At 33.9% G+C, this 14917-nt stretch overlaps 1 protein-coding gene across 1 annotated transcript in view; it reads right to left on the bottom strand.

The window, feature by feature from the left end:
- Window positions 1–14917, bottom strand: part of LOC129949396 (tyrosine-protein kinase receptor) — a 32671-nt gene that overhangs the window by 12801 nt on the left and 4953 nt on the right. Inside the window, exons 2-4 of the mRNA XM_056060831.1 lie at window positions 4912–5941; window positions 3749–3959; window positions 3197–3682 (exon numbers count right to left, since the gene is read on the bottom strand). Of these exons, the coding sequence (XP_055916806.1) occupies window positions 3197–3682; window positions 3749–3959; window positions 4912–5646 (1432 nt within the window). The 5' untranslated portion in view covers window positions 5647–5941. The remainder of the gene's footprint in view (window positions 1–3196; window positions 3683–3748; window positions 3960–4911; window positions 5942–14917) is intronic.

Here is a 14917-nt window from a genome sequence, read left to right as displayed (position 1 = left end):
TTTTGCATAATTCGTTTTTACCTTGTTCTTACAAAAATATCTAATTTAGGAAAATTAAATAAAAAATGTCCTTTCTTCTAATACATTCCTAAAAATCTGAACTTTGGGGTAGAGCATCTGTTATATGAAAAGCAAACGTTTTGATGGGGTGAAGTGCTTTTTAAAAATTATTGTACATATTGCAGTTCATGCTAATTTATATAAAAAAAGATTTTTATAAATCTGTTAAACTAATATTTTTCAATGCATCATTTTATTACGATTGCGTTTTTTTGGTATTCCATATATAGTACAGTAAGAATCTGCCAACAAAACGATCCGAGCTTGAAGCTCGCCTCAATTCTTTATATACCTGGACCGAGCTGAAATGAGCTTGATTCGCCTCGATTCCGGTCGGGAATCGCAGTCGAATCAAAATTTGCGAAAAAAAATTGTGCGGAAAAGTTGGTTTTACAGGAAATGCATTATGATCTGTTTATTTGCATATTTGTTTACACAAAATATAGTTTTGTTTTAATCAAATTACAAAAAATATATATATACATGGAGTAGGTATACTTATATATATACTAATCAGTTCTTCAATGTTTAACACGAATCAAACTATCTTACTAGCACTTTACACATCGAAAACATCGGACCACTATTTGCATTTTAGAAAGTGCTGTCAAACTTAATCATTTTTAAATCTTCTTGTGCGGTGGAAACACCAAAAAGATTTATTTAATCTAAGCTGAGATAAACCTTTGGTGGAAACATAGCAAAACATAAATATCTTTTCTATTGTTTTCTCTTGCAAAATAAGCCCAGTTAGTCCACTTTCATTAACAAAACTAAATAATATCAACAGATTCCAAATGCACAACTACTCAACGAACATAGCCATCGAGATACAACATTTGAGAACGAAATTAAATAAATGTCAAAATCTCATCCATAGTAAGATTCTAATCTAACTTTTATCGGTGTTATTCATACTATGGATATTGCTGTTATTATTCGTGTAAAATCCTTCTATACTATGAATAGATTTTCCAACAAAACACGGGTTCATTTTTATTTGTTGCATCCCAATATAAATAAGCTCATTAAAGTCCAGCGGTCAGCAGGTTGTGCATCACAGGAGCACTTCGCACAACACCAACCGCAGCACTGGAAGTGCTTTTAAACCTAACACGTCTTGACATCTTCTCTAAAAAGGTGGCTGCCAACTCATGTGTAAGGCTTAGAGCCACCTCTCAATGGACCAGTAACAATACTGGACATACTACTATTCTAGACAATTTCAGATCTATTTCAGATCTATCCCAGATCGCTTAGACTATACCACCCCAAAAATGGTATTTGGTAAAAGATTCCATGTGTCTATCCCTTCAAGATCCTCCTGGGAAGAAGAGGGACCCCTGGAAGACGATGCGGTACACTTCTATACTGACGGTTCAAAGACCGATCACGGAGTTGGAAGTGGTATCTTTTCAGAACAACTGAATCTCAGTCTATCCTATAGACTTCCCAATCAATGTAGTGTATTCCAGGCAGAAGTAATGGCAATAAAAGAAGCACTATCCTGGCTCAAAGAAAACGTTATATCTTGTAAGGATATACGAATCTTCTCAGACAGCCAAGCCGCTCTTAAATCTCTCGCGTCTGTCTCCACAAACTCTCAAACAGTCCACGATTGTCAATCATCTCTGAATGAGATGACGGAACAGTTTAACATTCACCTCATTTGGGTGCCGGGCCACAGAGACATTCCGGGAAATTGCAAAGCCGATGAGCTCGCCAAAAACGGAACACTTCTGCCTTATGTTAGACAAAAACATAACATAGGAACACCACTTGCTACATGCAAATATCTTCTCAAGCAATATGCTCTAGAAACAACAAATGCTAGATGGTCACAAATTACCACCTGCCTAGCAACCAAGCAAATATGGCCACGTATTGACTTAAAATGGTTAAAAAGCTTGTTATCACTGACCAGACAAAGTATAAGCTCTACAATTGGAGTAATAACGGGACACTGCCTCATAGGAAGACATGCTCTGAGGCTAGGGGTCTACACAAATGACTTCTGTAGAAGCTGCATGGACGAGGAGGAAGAGGAAACTGTCCAACACCTTCTGTGTACATGTCCAGCACTCTCCATTAGAAGGAATTACTTCCTCGGTAATCCCTTCTCCGATAACACCAGTGAACTGGCAACGATTGACACAAAACGTCTCTCTAACTTTATTAAAAGTACAAAATGGTTTGTTTAAATTCATTACTCTCCCATGAGTAACCTCATTAGTGGTATCACAATGGACCCTTGAGGTCTACGTGTGTCAATGACATCTGGACAGCCACTCCAACCTAACCTAACCTATCTCAATATAAATATTGAAGTATATCAAATATTTGAAAAAAGGACCAACATCTTTTTCTTGTAGTTCAGTTTGTTTGTTTGAGTTATTTGGTTAAAATATCACAGGAAGTGTTTAAAGTGAAGCTTCAGAATTGTCGAAATTTAACCAAGTGAATATCTATTTTTTTAGACAATTTGTAAATATGAATTCAGAATGTCTTCTAAAATATGTGAATAGAAAGAATGTTCACAGACATATTGAGATCTTATATCTTCAGATTAATATCACACTATTTTGCAATTAATAATGCTCTAAAAGCTTTGTCAACTAATTTCTTATTATTTCTTAGCTTGTTTATCTTGTTTTGCAGGTTTAGAAATTAAAATTGCCCTTGTAAATGCATCTCAATACTTCCACCAATTTGTATGTTAAATATTGATTTAAAGAACATTATTAAAACATTGTATATAAACAAATATATGTAACATATGTACATCCATATGTACGTATCTTCCTTATGTATTTATTAACAAGAAAAAGAGATAAAATGTTTAAATTGTTGCCATTGCCACTAATCTTATTATGAACCCTCCTTCATTTATAAACCCTTTAGTCAATGATGCAACTAATGACTCTTAATAGTGCTATTTGATATCATATACATATCACGACACTTTTTGTGAGAAATATCGAAGCTTGACTAAAAGTGTTGTATCAACATGCATAATCATATCAAAGAAATGCCTATTAAAAAGGCCAAGGTTCATTGATAGCAAGCATCACATCAAGCAGCAACGTTAACTTTGAATTTATAAGCGATCGATACAAAATTCTATTAAAAAACTTACCACAATTTTGCAGTTCATCTTCAGCATCGTCACAGTCTCGATTAATGTCACAAATTCTTGGTAAGGGAATACACACGGGAACCTTATTCATCATGCACTTCACCTGTGAGGTGCTGCATTTTTCGCTTTTAGTTCCTTCTGGAAAGCAATTTACCATTCGCAAATTATCAATAGCTACATGAGCTCGCTGTGAATCGCTGAGATTAGGAACAATTTCGAATGCAATTCGAAAATCACGTGTTATGCGCCCGATACGGTATACTTGATGTTCCCAATAACGTAAGTTATTGCCAGCTAACTCTGCTGGTACCCACTGACTTTTAGAGGAGTGTAATGTCTTGATAACGATTCTTGATAATCCACGACTCATATCACTTTGGTGTATATAAACTTCAAGCTGACATTTATCCATCGTGGTGCTGAATTGTGGTGAAGTGAGATTGACTTGGACAGTGTTGGGTGAAAGACGAGCGTACAGAAAATGTCCTATTATAAATATATTTATATGTGGTTAAAATATATTTAAATAAAACCATTCAAAATGAATCCTACCATTAGCATCTCCTTTGGAATCTGCAATTGGACCAGGCATTACTCCGGTCATGTTTTTCTTTGCTAATTCAGTGCCTGTAACGATTTGAAAACCATCGCTTAAGTTTTCTGTCCAGTTCCATGCGCAAGGAGTTTCAAAGGTGCACTTGACACCCAATAAATCTTCCATTTCTGATGACTGAGTACGTTCAATTTGTGGCTCATATGCGTTCTGAAATAAATTGATAAATAAATAATTTTTGTATTATTATTACTTTATTGGTTAAGTGACAAATAATAAGCTTTCTTTTTGGATCCAATTGATGCCGCTTTTCATTTTAATCTTTTTTTCCTTCACAAGTTTTATAATTATGAATTATACTGACTTTTCTTAAATGGCAGCTTAATTTTAACTGAGCAAAAATAGTTCTTGCATTTAAGAGGCGAAAATGTTGAGGAAAAAAGAACAAGTCAATATGAAACCAAGAGTTTCAAAATTTCCATTCATTAGATAAAAAATTCATGAATGCATTTATTTTAACAGTTAAAATCCGCATTGTTAAATGTTAAATTAAAACGATGTCGTTGCTTTTTCTATGGAATTTTAAAGCTGAAAATATTCCGCTGGACATCGTTCAGTTTATGTTGTTAATTTTGGATAAAGCTACCTGAAGATTTCGAAAGATTTGCGATGATTTTTTTAAACCCATTGAATAAAAAATTTATTTTTTTCTTAGTAAAAATTTGTCTAAAATTTGTCTTGGTCTAAAAATTTGTATGTATATCCATAAGGCCTTATTTTGAATATACGATGACTTAACGGATAACCGCATACATTTGTCAAAAGTGCAAAACGCTTAGCAAGACGATGAAGCATCTTCCCATTTCCGACGATAAATTGAACCAAATGGCAAATACAATTAAATCAGCGTTTCTTGATAGTGTAAAAGTCAGTTTATTTCCGGCTTACATTGCAGAGGAAATATAATTATAAGAGTCTATCAGTCTATCATTGCACCTAGATGCAAGGTTATCATTTCATCCCCAACTCGGTGAAGACAGAAGAAGAAAAATAAGATGGTTTTACACAAAAAAGGAAAGTGCAAGGAAAGTTCCCATTTCAAAACCACAATGCCATCATTTGAAGAAAAATTAATAAAAAGTTAAAGTTGTTTTATACTCACGTATGGGGCTAATTTTATGCGTTCTTTAATCTTTTTCATTGGATTCGCATAGATTCCATCAATAGTATCGTCATTGGCGCCATTTGTCGGATCGTCACTTTGCCGTTCGGCATCTTGCTGATGTCGTTGGCTATAGGCTAAATTTAGAATTTCATTCATGGAGCTATTCTTCCTGCCCCGCAGTCTTGATGGTCTATTGTCAATAGGCGATTGCGGTGGTATTCGCGTTGTATATATTGGAGCCAGTTGATTGATTTCGGGGAACCTTCCAGGAGTACCCGCACCAGTGACACCAACACCCATAATATTTCCAACCGAAGCAACTTGTGAGTAGGACAGTTCAGGTTTCATCAATTCCTTGCGTAAAGAGTCGAATGTAGACTGCCTCTGCTGGTTCTGTGGCCGCTGCTGGTAAAGTAACTGGTCTCTACGCCTATTTCCCCTTCTCCCAGGCGGGAGTCTCGTGCTTCCCAAATTTTGCAAATCATCGAAGTTAATAAGTTGATTTACCGGAGGATGAAGCAACGTTGTCTGAGTTGTTTGCGAGTGCAGCGGTTCTCGAATGGACCCACTGTTTCGAAGCTTCTGTCCCAACGCATTTCCATTATGTGAAATTGAATTAGAAGAGTGATTAAAAAGTGGACGCTGCCCGCATATAAGATTAGGCATGAAAAACCAAACGATTATGAGATTATACAGAGGCATTATGTCATGAAATAGAACTTGGACAAACATTAAAATAAATGTTTGACACAATATGATGATGTTGGTTTCTAAATAAGATATTGTTTATTTTCACGTTGAATTGTATTGATTATTGTGATTCAGGGGAAATGTTTAAGTATTTTTTATTGAGAGATTTAAACCACCACTTTTGAATTTGCACTGGTAAAATTAATAGATGCTTTAAATTATGAAGTTTTTCAAAAGTGTCCGTATAATAACGGAAGCCTTGTTTTCACATTTTAAGTCCATATCCGATTTGTTTGATTTTAGATTGATTTCAATTTATCTCGCAGTGATTAGGTACCTGAAACAAAGAACATTTCATTTTAATCATTCTATAAATATTACACATAAAATAAAATTAAAGAAAACTATGTTAAATGGTTAGTATGTTCACAGGGATTCGCCTTGCATGATTATTACAGAATATATATGTACATATCCTCAGTTGTGTTTTTTTTATAAAATTTGTTTAGGGAAATTTAAGTTCATGTGCATCTATATAGTTTCAGTTGTTACGTGTGGACTAGTAAACAGCAGATTTCAACTAATTTGAGCCTTTGAAAGATTTGTAAGAATCAACAAAACAGCCCTAAATCTAAGCTTTCCGAAAATTGGACAATACGTTTATTTGTAAATACAATCAAGACATATAGTATTAACAGCATAAAGAAGATTAATTCGTTAACAATTTGAATGTAGATAACAAACTAAATCAGGGCTAAACAATTTTATATAGATATTACCAGCCAAACTTTGTACCGTCTAACAGTCCGTTAATAAAAAGACTAAACTTAATTTAATTGTTTTTCTTTGTTGTATTTAACGTAAAAAGAGGAATACCTGAAAAATCGTGCGATATTCGTTTCATCTTCTTAGAGTCTTGGGTCAATCCCTGCCTGTGCCACCTTAATTTAAAAAAAAATAATAATAATTTTCGCGGGTACTACCTTTTGCGAGGAATTGACAAATCCTTCAAGAACAATTCTTGTCATGAAAAAGTGCTTTCTTTAGCCGTTCGGATTCGGCCTAAAATTGTAGGTCCCTTCCATTCCTGACAACAGTACTCGCACACAGGAATGGTTGAGAGTTGTAAGTCACTAGGCCCTGGTTCACAACGGACTGTTGCGCCACTCAATTTAATTTTAATTCGTTTCATTACTTTCAGAATTTTGAAAGATTCTTGTTCACAATTATTTTTTACCCAAAAAGTTTATATAAATTTTGACAACAAATATGAAAGAATTTATTTTAAATTCACAAGCAACTAAACCAAACACACCACAATTACGTTCTCAAAAAGACAGGACACTTAAGACTACTTTAGACAAATGGTCCTAGTTCCCACCGAGTGGGGCTAAGTGGTCTTAGTTTTTTCTTTCACACTTTCTTTGTATTTAACAGAACCATTATTTGAATATTATTTATAGAAAAACATACAAATCACGATTAAAATATAGAATGTTTTCAGAAAATTGAGTAAACTACTTCAAAAATTGGTCTAGTCATTTGGGAGAAACATAGTAATTTGTATATATTCGATGTATGCTTAGACAAATAATTATTCTTTTAAGGGTACTTCTGCTCTCTCGGGATACTGTCAATTTCGCTATCGCGAGCTCTCTGCTAGAATATTGAGAGTTTTCTTGCTGAGGGCATTCTCATAATCCTGTCTACTTGATAGATTTCTTCTGCTAGCATATTATCATTTCGCCATGTATTCTTACAGGCGAAGGGTTGCATCTGCTTTAGTTATAGGAACTGTTCTTAACAAAGAAAAAAGAATTTAAAAAAATGTTGTGTCAAACATTGAGTAGATCTGCGTAACTAATTCGGTGCGAGGTCTGTTCTTTCAAGATAGCTTCAAATTGAACATTCTCAACAGTTTCGAAATTTTTGCCGTTTTTTAGTTAGTGAAATTGAAATTTCGATACAAAACGTTAGACCCATAATTTAAAAAAAAGATATTCAATTAAGGGAAGCCATACTAATACGCGAGCGTATACTGGTAACTGGTAAATGGACACCCACCTTAAGGTTGGAGAAGAAATTAGCGATAACTAGCCAGTTTGGCCAATTACATGTTGGTATGTATATCGCTAACATTCACTCGTTAGAAGAATTGACCTTTTTTTAATCATTGAAGAACGTTCTTTCGCATGACTTATGCTTCATATTGAGAAGCCCCATACTTTCAGCATTACCGTTTTTCGGGGTTACGAACACAAATCTTTATATTCATAAAAAAAATTATTTGCATTATTTATGTGATGCTAAATTATTTGGATTTTTAATTAAAATTAGTTTGAACACTTAAATTATGTCCATAGGCAACGTGTCCCATATTAACGAAATTTTTTTTATTTGAAAAAGTACTATAAAACATGACGGCAGACTTGGGCAACACATTTGTTATTGTTAAATTAATTCAGTGGCCAAATAACTTTAATATATTTATTTGAAATTTGAAGTAAGTTCCGCTTACTTATGCAACACTCAAATGCAGTCGAAACACATTTGGCTCAGTTATTAGATGAATCTATGAATTTCAAATAATATTGTTTTAATTTTCATTATTGTTTAAATGTCCGCGAACTCAAGGCGGAATAACAAGTGAGAGTCAAGCAAGAATTTTTAGAAACACAGAATATTAATTTTTCAAAACTCATTATTTTTTTTTACTAATTGTTTTATTTAGAATGAATAAACGCAGTGCGAACAATTAAGAAAGGAGGATAGGATTAGAAAGGAGATACCGTTGCACATTGGTTTTGAATATCTACACTTTGAAATAAGTGAAAAATATAGGGCGCATTCACAAAGCTAGTGGTAACGTAGTCAAAATTCAAATAGCTTTGTGAATGCAAAATTGCACTACAAATGCAAAATTGCACTGTCATATAAATGACAAATACATACAATATACATATATATGTATATAATAAGAAAAATTTGTGTTTTCAGATAATAGTTTAAACAGTTCTTTTCTTTTTAAATTCAATAAGACCAAATAGAAAATATAATAATATTGATTTATATTTGTATTTAAATCCAGAAAGATTCATTTCATTTTGAATTCTTGTGTAATTACCAAGCAGCTGATTGTGAAACGTATGCCAGTGTGCACTAACTTTGTAGTTGAAATTTTTACACTGCGTCGGAGGGGAAATTTCAACTACTTTAGTAGTTAGATTTAGCCAATCAGAATCCTTTGACTTCGTAGCCACTAGCTTTGTGAATGCGACCATTGAGTCTGGTAAAGCGTTCCACATTCGTGTAGTGCGACTAAAGAACAAATCACAATGCTCAATAGTACTTCCGAAATATGGGGATTAAGGGTGAACTCATGAGCATTCCTAGAAGTACATTATTACGGTTGAATTGTTAGAGGGTGATGATATTGATAAAAGAATAAAAGACATTTAACCTCTCGGCGGTGTTTAAGAGAAGCAAATCTCTTAGTAATAGAACCATCACCCATCATTTTCTGATTTTTATTTCAATTCTTTCCAAAAGATTCAGGAACATTATTAGAGCCCCAATACGATAATTTTACTCGAGTTTTAGACGAATTAAAGCTATGTACGTTAATTATGATTTATTAAATTCTACACGATGCTTAATAACCCATTGGACATGCTGCCAAGATCACAATTTATTGAACTTGTTTCATACGCTGCCGATGGTAGCCCATATCCGAAGAACTAGGATGAGAATCTAAAACCAAATATGAAAAGCTGAAGGTATTGTCATCAGTGAAACCATTAAAAAAGTAAGAAGTTTTTGAGCCAAAAGATAATTTATAAAAATGAGGAAGAGGGTCGTTGACAAAATTGAGCCCTGAGTCACGCCAACATTTTTTTTGTGGATATCAGATTTGAACCTAAATACTATTTGAATTAAACGTCGAAAGGTAATTTGTAACCCAACAAAGAAGAGATTCATCAATCGTTAAGAGAGCTTGATGCCAAACTCTTTGAAATGCCTTTGAAATATCAAGTGCTATAATATTACTTTCTCTAAAACAATGTTATGATTTGTTTTATTGTTCAGTAAGAAAAACGATTTGATCACCAGTGGACCTATTGCCTTTCAAGTTTCTTAGTAAAAATGCTAGTTATTGTCTAAGCCAATACAAATTCATGTTGCTGAGTCAAGTTAAGTTAATATACCGAAACAAAGAAAGATGTGATAATAATTTCATAAATACAAATTGCAATGATTAATTTTACGATTTTCTTAATTTAATTTTAAGAACAGTTACTACCTTCAAGCCATTCGTCAACTTGTTAAAAAATTTAATACATAAAGGATTTTCCAATAAGGACTTAGCATTTTTTTTTGAAAATAAAATAAAAACCATTTTAAATATATCAAAAACTTTATAAAACATTTATTAATTGAACTGAACTTCGTTCATGTGGCCATCGCAGCAGCGTTTGGTCGATTCGTTGGACTCAATTTTTGATGAATCGGCCTTTATTTCCTGTTTAATGTTGTCCCTGAGCTCTTCCACTGTCATTTGGCATAAAACCAATAACTTAACTTAGACTAAAATAGAATAGCATAGAGGCGTTAAATCGTACGGCTTCAATTCTTGAGTCAGCTTGTTCTTGTAAGGGTGTTTCTCAAAAGCCTTAAGCAAAATAAAACATAATGTGGTGTGATCTAGGGTCAATTTTTGGGAATGCGGTAAGATTAACTGATTTGTATCGTTTCGAAATCACGCATTGGCTATACAAATCGGTAATCAGACCGATTTTAATGTACGGTGTGGCAGTATGTTGGACTGCTTTAGATAATGCTATCAACTGAGATAAATGAAATAAAGTCCAACATTCAGCTTGCCTATGCTTTAGCAAATGGCTTCGCACGATCCTATCTGCCGCACTGGACACCTTACTCTACCGAACACCTCTTGACATATTTAGAAAACAAATAGCTGCAAGCTCTATTCGCCTCAAAGCTTCGTCGCAGTTCGTGCATTCGTCAATCCGTAATTCTTAGGTATTTAGAATCAATTCCAAAAGCATACAGACTACACCAACAGCAATTCGACAGAAATTTCCAGATTTCCTGGAAGATGGGTGCATCCATTTTTAAACAGATGGTTCAAAAACAATAAAAGGGGTTGGTGGAGGTGTGTACTCTGAACGACTGAAATTAAGTCTCTCATTCCGACTTCCCAATCATTGTAGCGTGCTCCAGGCGGAATTTTTGGCGATAAAAGAAGTCTTGTCCTGGCTTAAACAAACGTGATATCAACATCTGATATCGTATTTTCTCCGATAGTCAGGCTGCTATCAAATCTCCGGACTCTGTCTCTACAAACTCTATAACAGTCCATAACTGTCGATCATCTCTTATGGAGATGGCATAACAGTTTAATATTCACCTTTGCTGGGTGCCGGGCCATAGAGACTTTTCAGGTAACTGTAAGGCAGATGAACTCGCCAGGAACGGTACAGTGCAGCAGTAAACTGTTGCTAATGCAAGACGCTACGAAGAAGGCAAACACACGGTGGAACAACATCACCACGTGTCAGGTCACAAAACACATCTGGCCAACAATAGATTTAAAACGTTCAAGGTGCTTGCTCTCTAAGCAGACCGCATATAAACTCGATAAAAGGTGTCACAGGGCAGCGATATTTCTGACGCTTCGATCAATCCGTTTTCACCTCACTGACATGGCAACATCCCACAAAGAATGAAGACTCAAGAAGAAGAATTATAATAATTGGAGTTCGCTCTTAAAGTTGCCATCACTGACTGTGAATTTCGGTGGGAAATTTGTAAAATTTGCAAAAGTTTCTCATGCATATACGATACAAATTTTGTGTTTACTGAATAAATTGACAATGATAAGTGAAAGGGTACATTCACAAACTAAATTCAAAGTTGTCAAGTCCCTATGGGAACACCCGATACAAATCAACTTAAGCTATTTACCAATTTATATTGTTTTTAAAGTAGTTTACTTCACAATCTTGTTTGTGATTTGAATTTTCATTTTAAATAACATTGAAGGTATTTAAAATAAAAATTTAATGAGCATCCTTTGCATAGAAAAGTACTTCTTTTTCTTTATCCTGTTAGCATTATTTAACTTGAACAAAATAAATTGTTTATAAATGCATCCACCTTGACCAATGAGAATTTTTTTTCTTTACTTAAGCCTTAGTTATTCAACAAAATCAGCTTGTGATGTAATTTTATGTGCTTCTTCTGCGAATATAAAAGCTAACAAACAGTTTACCAATAAATTGTATATTGACTATTTAGAAAAATATATAAATTAAACCGTAGTCTTAAATTAAAGCTACTTTTTCAACTTAGTTGGCTATAAGACTATACCTAAAAGAATCCAGTAAGTTTACTAGATAGGATTTTGAGGAACTAAATGAATTGCCTTTTTAATACAGTACTGAAACCTTATTTTGAAGGAACCCCACTGTTAAACAACCAACAACGTCCATATAACATACATTTTTATACACCTGTCACCCTAGATAGCTTCTAGTTTGAACAGAAAGATATTCTATTCTGTTTTATCCACCCTCAAATAAAAAGATATGATTTTCCTCCATTCCATCTACCCTTTGAATAGTAAAACATAGCAAACAAAACTCTTCACATATCCCTAGCTAAAGCGAGCGAGGAATTTGCTTCCTCCCAAAAACATAGCCTTAAGCATCAGCAAAAAAGGACACTCTTAACATTACACTCATATACTAGAGCTTCCAAATACAACACCAACAACAACAACAACACAAATACAGGAATACAAAATATAGAGCTAAAATCATGATGATGAGGAAAGCGAATGTTGGGGAGGCTACCACCGCCGCGCCGCATCTAGAAAATATACGTGAAATTAATTACACGATTCTTTCTTTTTTTTTACAAATCTACTACATACTACATAGGTAGGTACTACAAATAGATACAACCACACATTTTGCTAACAAATGCAAGTTGAAATTAGGAAGAAATGCAAACATTCAGGACAGATGAAGAATTAAGTCCCAAAATCATTTTGTAAATTTTTTAAGGTGTTCAAGGGTTCATCAAATAATTCAGCTATGATGCTTTTCCACACACAAATATACAAACTAAAGAGATAGACCATAAATTAATAACTTTTGGATATGAATTTAATGTGTTTCCGTTGGCACAAGGACATTTTTATTCAAGTGTCTTTTATTAATTCAAAGAATCTTTTGACCATACGGGTACCTTAAAAAGATTGAAAATTACTTTTCTTCAATTGAGACTGAGGCGAGAGGCGAGGCAAGGCAAGGCGAGACACATGGATGAATTTTCTTTCGTAATATTATATTATACCGATACCGATTAACCGAACAGTTAAAAAACACACACACATTTTTTAAATGAATTCCAAAAAATATATTCACATCACAATATAGGTACGATTATGTACATTTTGAATGAATTTACCGTCACATCTTTTTCGAAAACCAACTATATTTTTTGTTTTATTATTTTAGATTCATATTTTCTGGGCGTCGTACATTTTCACATTTAACAAAATTTCTTTTACACATTTGTATAACGTTGTTGTTGTTGTTGTTGGGGATATTATTTTATTACAGGATGCTACTGCGTCAACAGGATAGGATAACATACAATGAAGTAGATATAACACTGACATTTTTGCAAATATACATACGTACGTATACAGAGACAAACTTAAAGCTGGGTATTTGATGCTAATGCTAGCCACCCAAAAACGGCAACCCCATCAACATATCTAGTAGCAGAGTACAGCATCACCCGAAAAGGACACCAATACATGGAGAGCAGGACAAAGAATGAATAGAAAAATCCTTAAAATGGATCCATTCCTTGGGACAAAATTACGTTTTTTTATTTTGAAATTTTCACCCGAAAAATGTGTTAATTTTAACTAAATTTCATAACTATGACGAACTTACTTCAAGTTTCTAATAGTTTTTTCACAATTTATGAGGTTTTGAAAATATTATCCGATAGAAAATGTGGTTCGATTTTCTTCAGAAAAAACTGCTCGAGCTTAAAAAATAGGGAGAGGAAAAAACACTGGTTTAATAATATGTAGCTACATATGGCGAATTGACGATGGCAATGGCGAAGATGAAATCAAGTCCTGTGGGGTGGATGGAGTTCTCTCATTTAAGTTTGCGTCTCCATAAAATTTCACACGAGGTGAAATTTGGAATTGTGGGATGTGAGGTTGTGATTTGTGATTGCGAGAGATTAAGAGAGAGTAAATGGGAGCGCAGCCTCCGATGAAAGAAGCTTTCCTTCTTCAGCGAAGAAATATCAAATGTGACTTTCAAGTCCAAGTTCTTTTGGGAGAAAGAATCTCCGAAGTTTAATATTTTAGCGAGGAATCACATTGAGGCAGGTATAGGAATCGGAATAGGAAGAAGTTAAAAGGGTGTATTTTGGGCAAGGGTGCGTCTCTAGTTAGTTGATGCCAGATGTACAGATGAATATTGTAGATTGAAAGGAAATATGTATTTAATTTTGTTTTTACGGAGATAGCTGAATGTATCTGGCTTTCCGTTTTTGGTGGTAATTCAGTTAGATTCTGAGGTGAATTTAATAAAAACGTTCAGTTGGATAAATTTAAAAGCTGGCATTCAAAGAGGAAAATAATTTAAAAATGGGTTAACATGCGTAGGTAAAAATGTATTTGTATATTCGATGTACTTAAAGGCCATGCGATTTAAGTATCGAATAAGGCCTTATTTAGTTGATAGAAATACTGTTCATTTCCAAGAAAAAACATTTAAGGTATTTCTTTAATAAGTTAAAAAAAATTATGATAATTATTCATTGTAATTTTAAATAAAAAAAAAAGATGTTTGGGAATGATCTCGTTACCAAATGAGATTTAGTCAGAAAATAAATAACGAAGTACAAATTTAAAGTTATATTAATGCCCAGAAACTTCAAATCGATACCCACCATCTCTTTATCGATTTTGAAGCCAGCATCTACAGAACTTTGCAGAGCAATGTCTAGTTTTGACATCGCTGTCAAACTTATTCGTTTGTGCAGAATTGCGATGGAGAATGCACGCTGCTATAATTATCAAGGTCGGAAAAGATCTCACCGATGCCTTTGATGTCAAAAAAGGTTTTAGACAAGGCTATGCACAGTCATGCGACTTCTTTTACATCGTTCTGAAAAGAATTGTATAAAACTCAACCTTCAACACTTGAGGCACAATCTTTTAAAGGTTCATCCACAATTACACGGATATGTCGAT

Source organism: Eupeodes corollae, chromosome 3, assembly GCF_945859685.1.
Source record: "Eupeodes corollae chromosome 3, idEupCoro1.1, whole genome shotgun sequence".
Taxonomy (NCBI): Eukaryota; Metazoa; Arthropoda; class Insecta; order Diptera; family Syrphidae; genus Eupeodes; species Eupeodes corollae.
The sequence above is the reverse complement of the archived record's forward strand: the minus strand, read 5'-3'. Positions and strand labels throughout refer to the sequence as shown.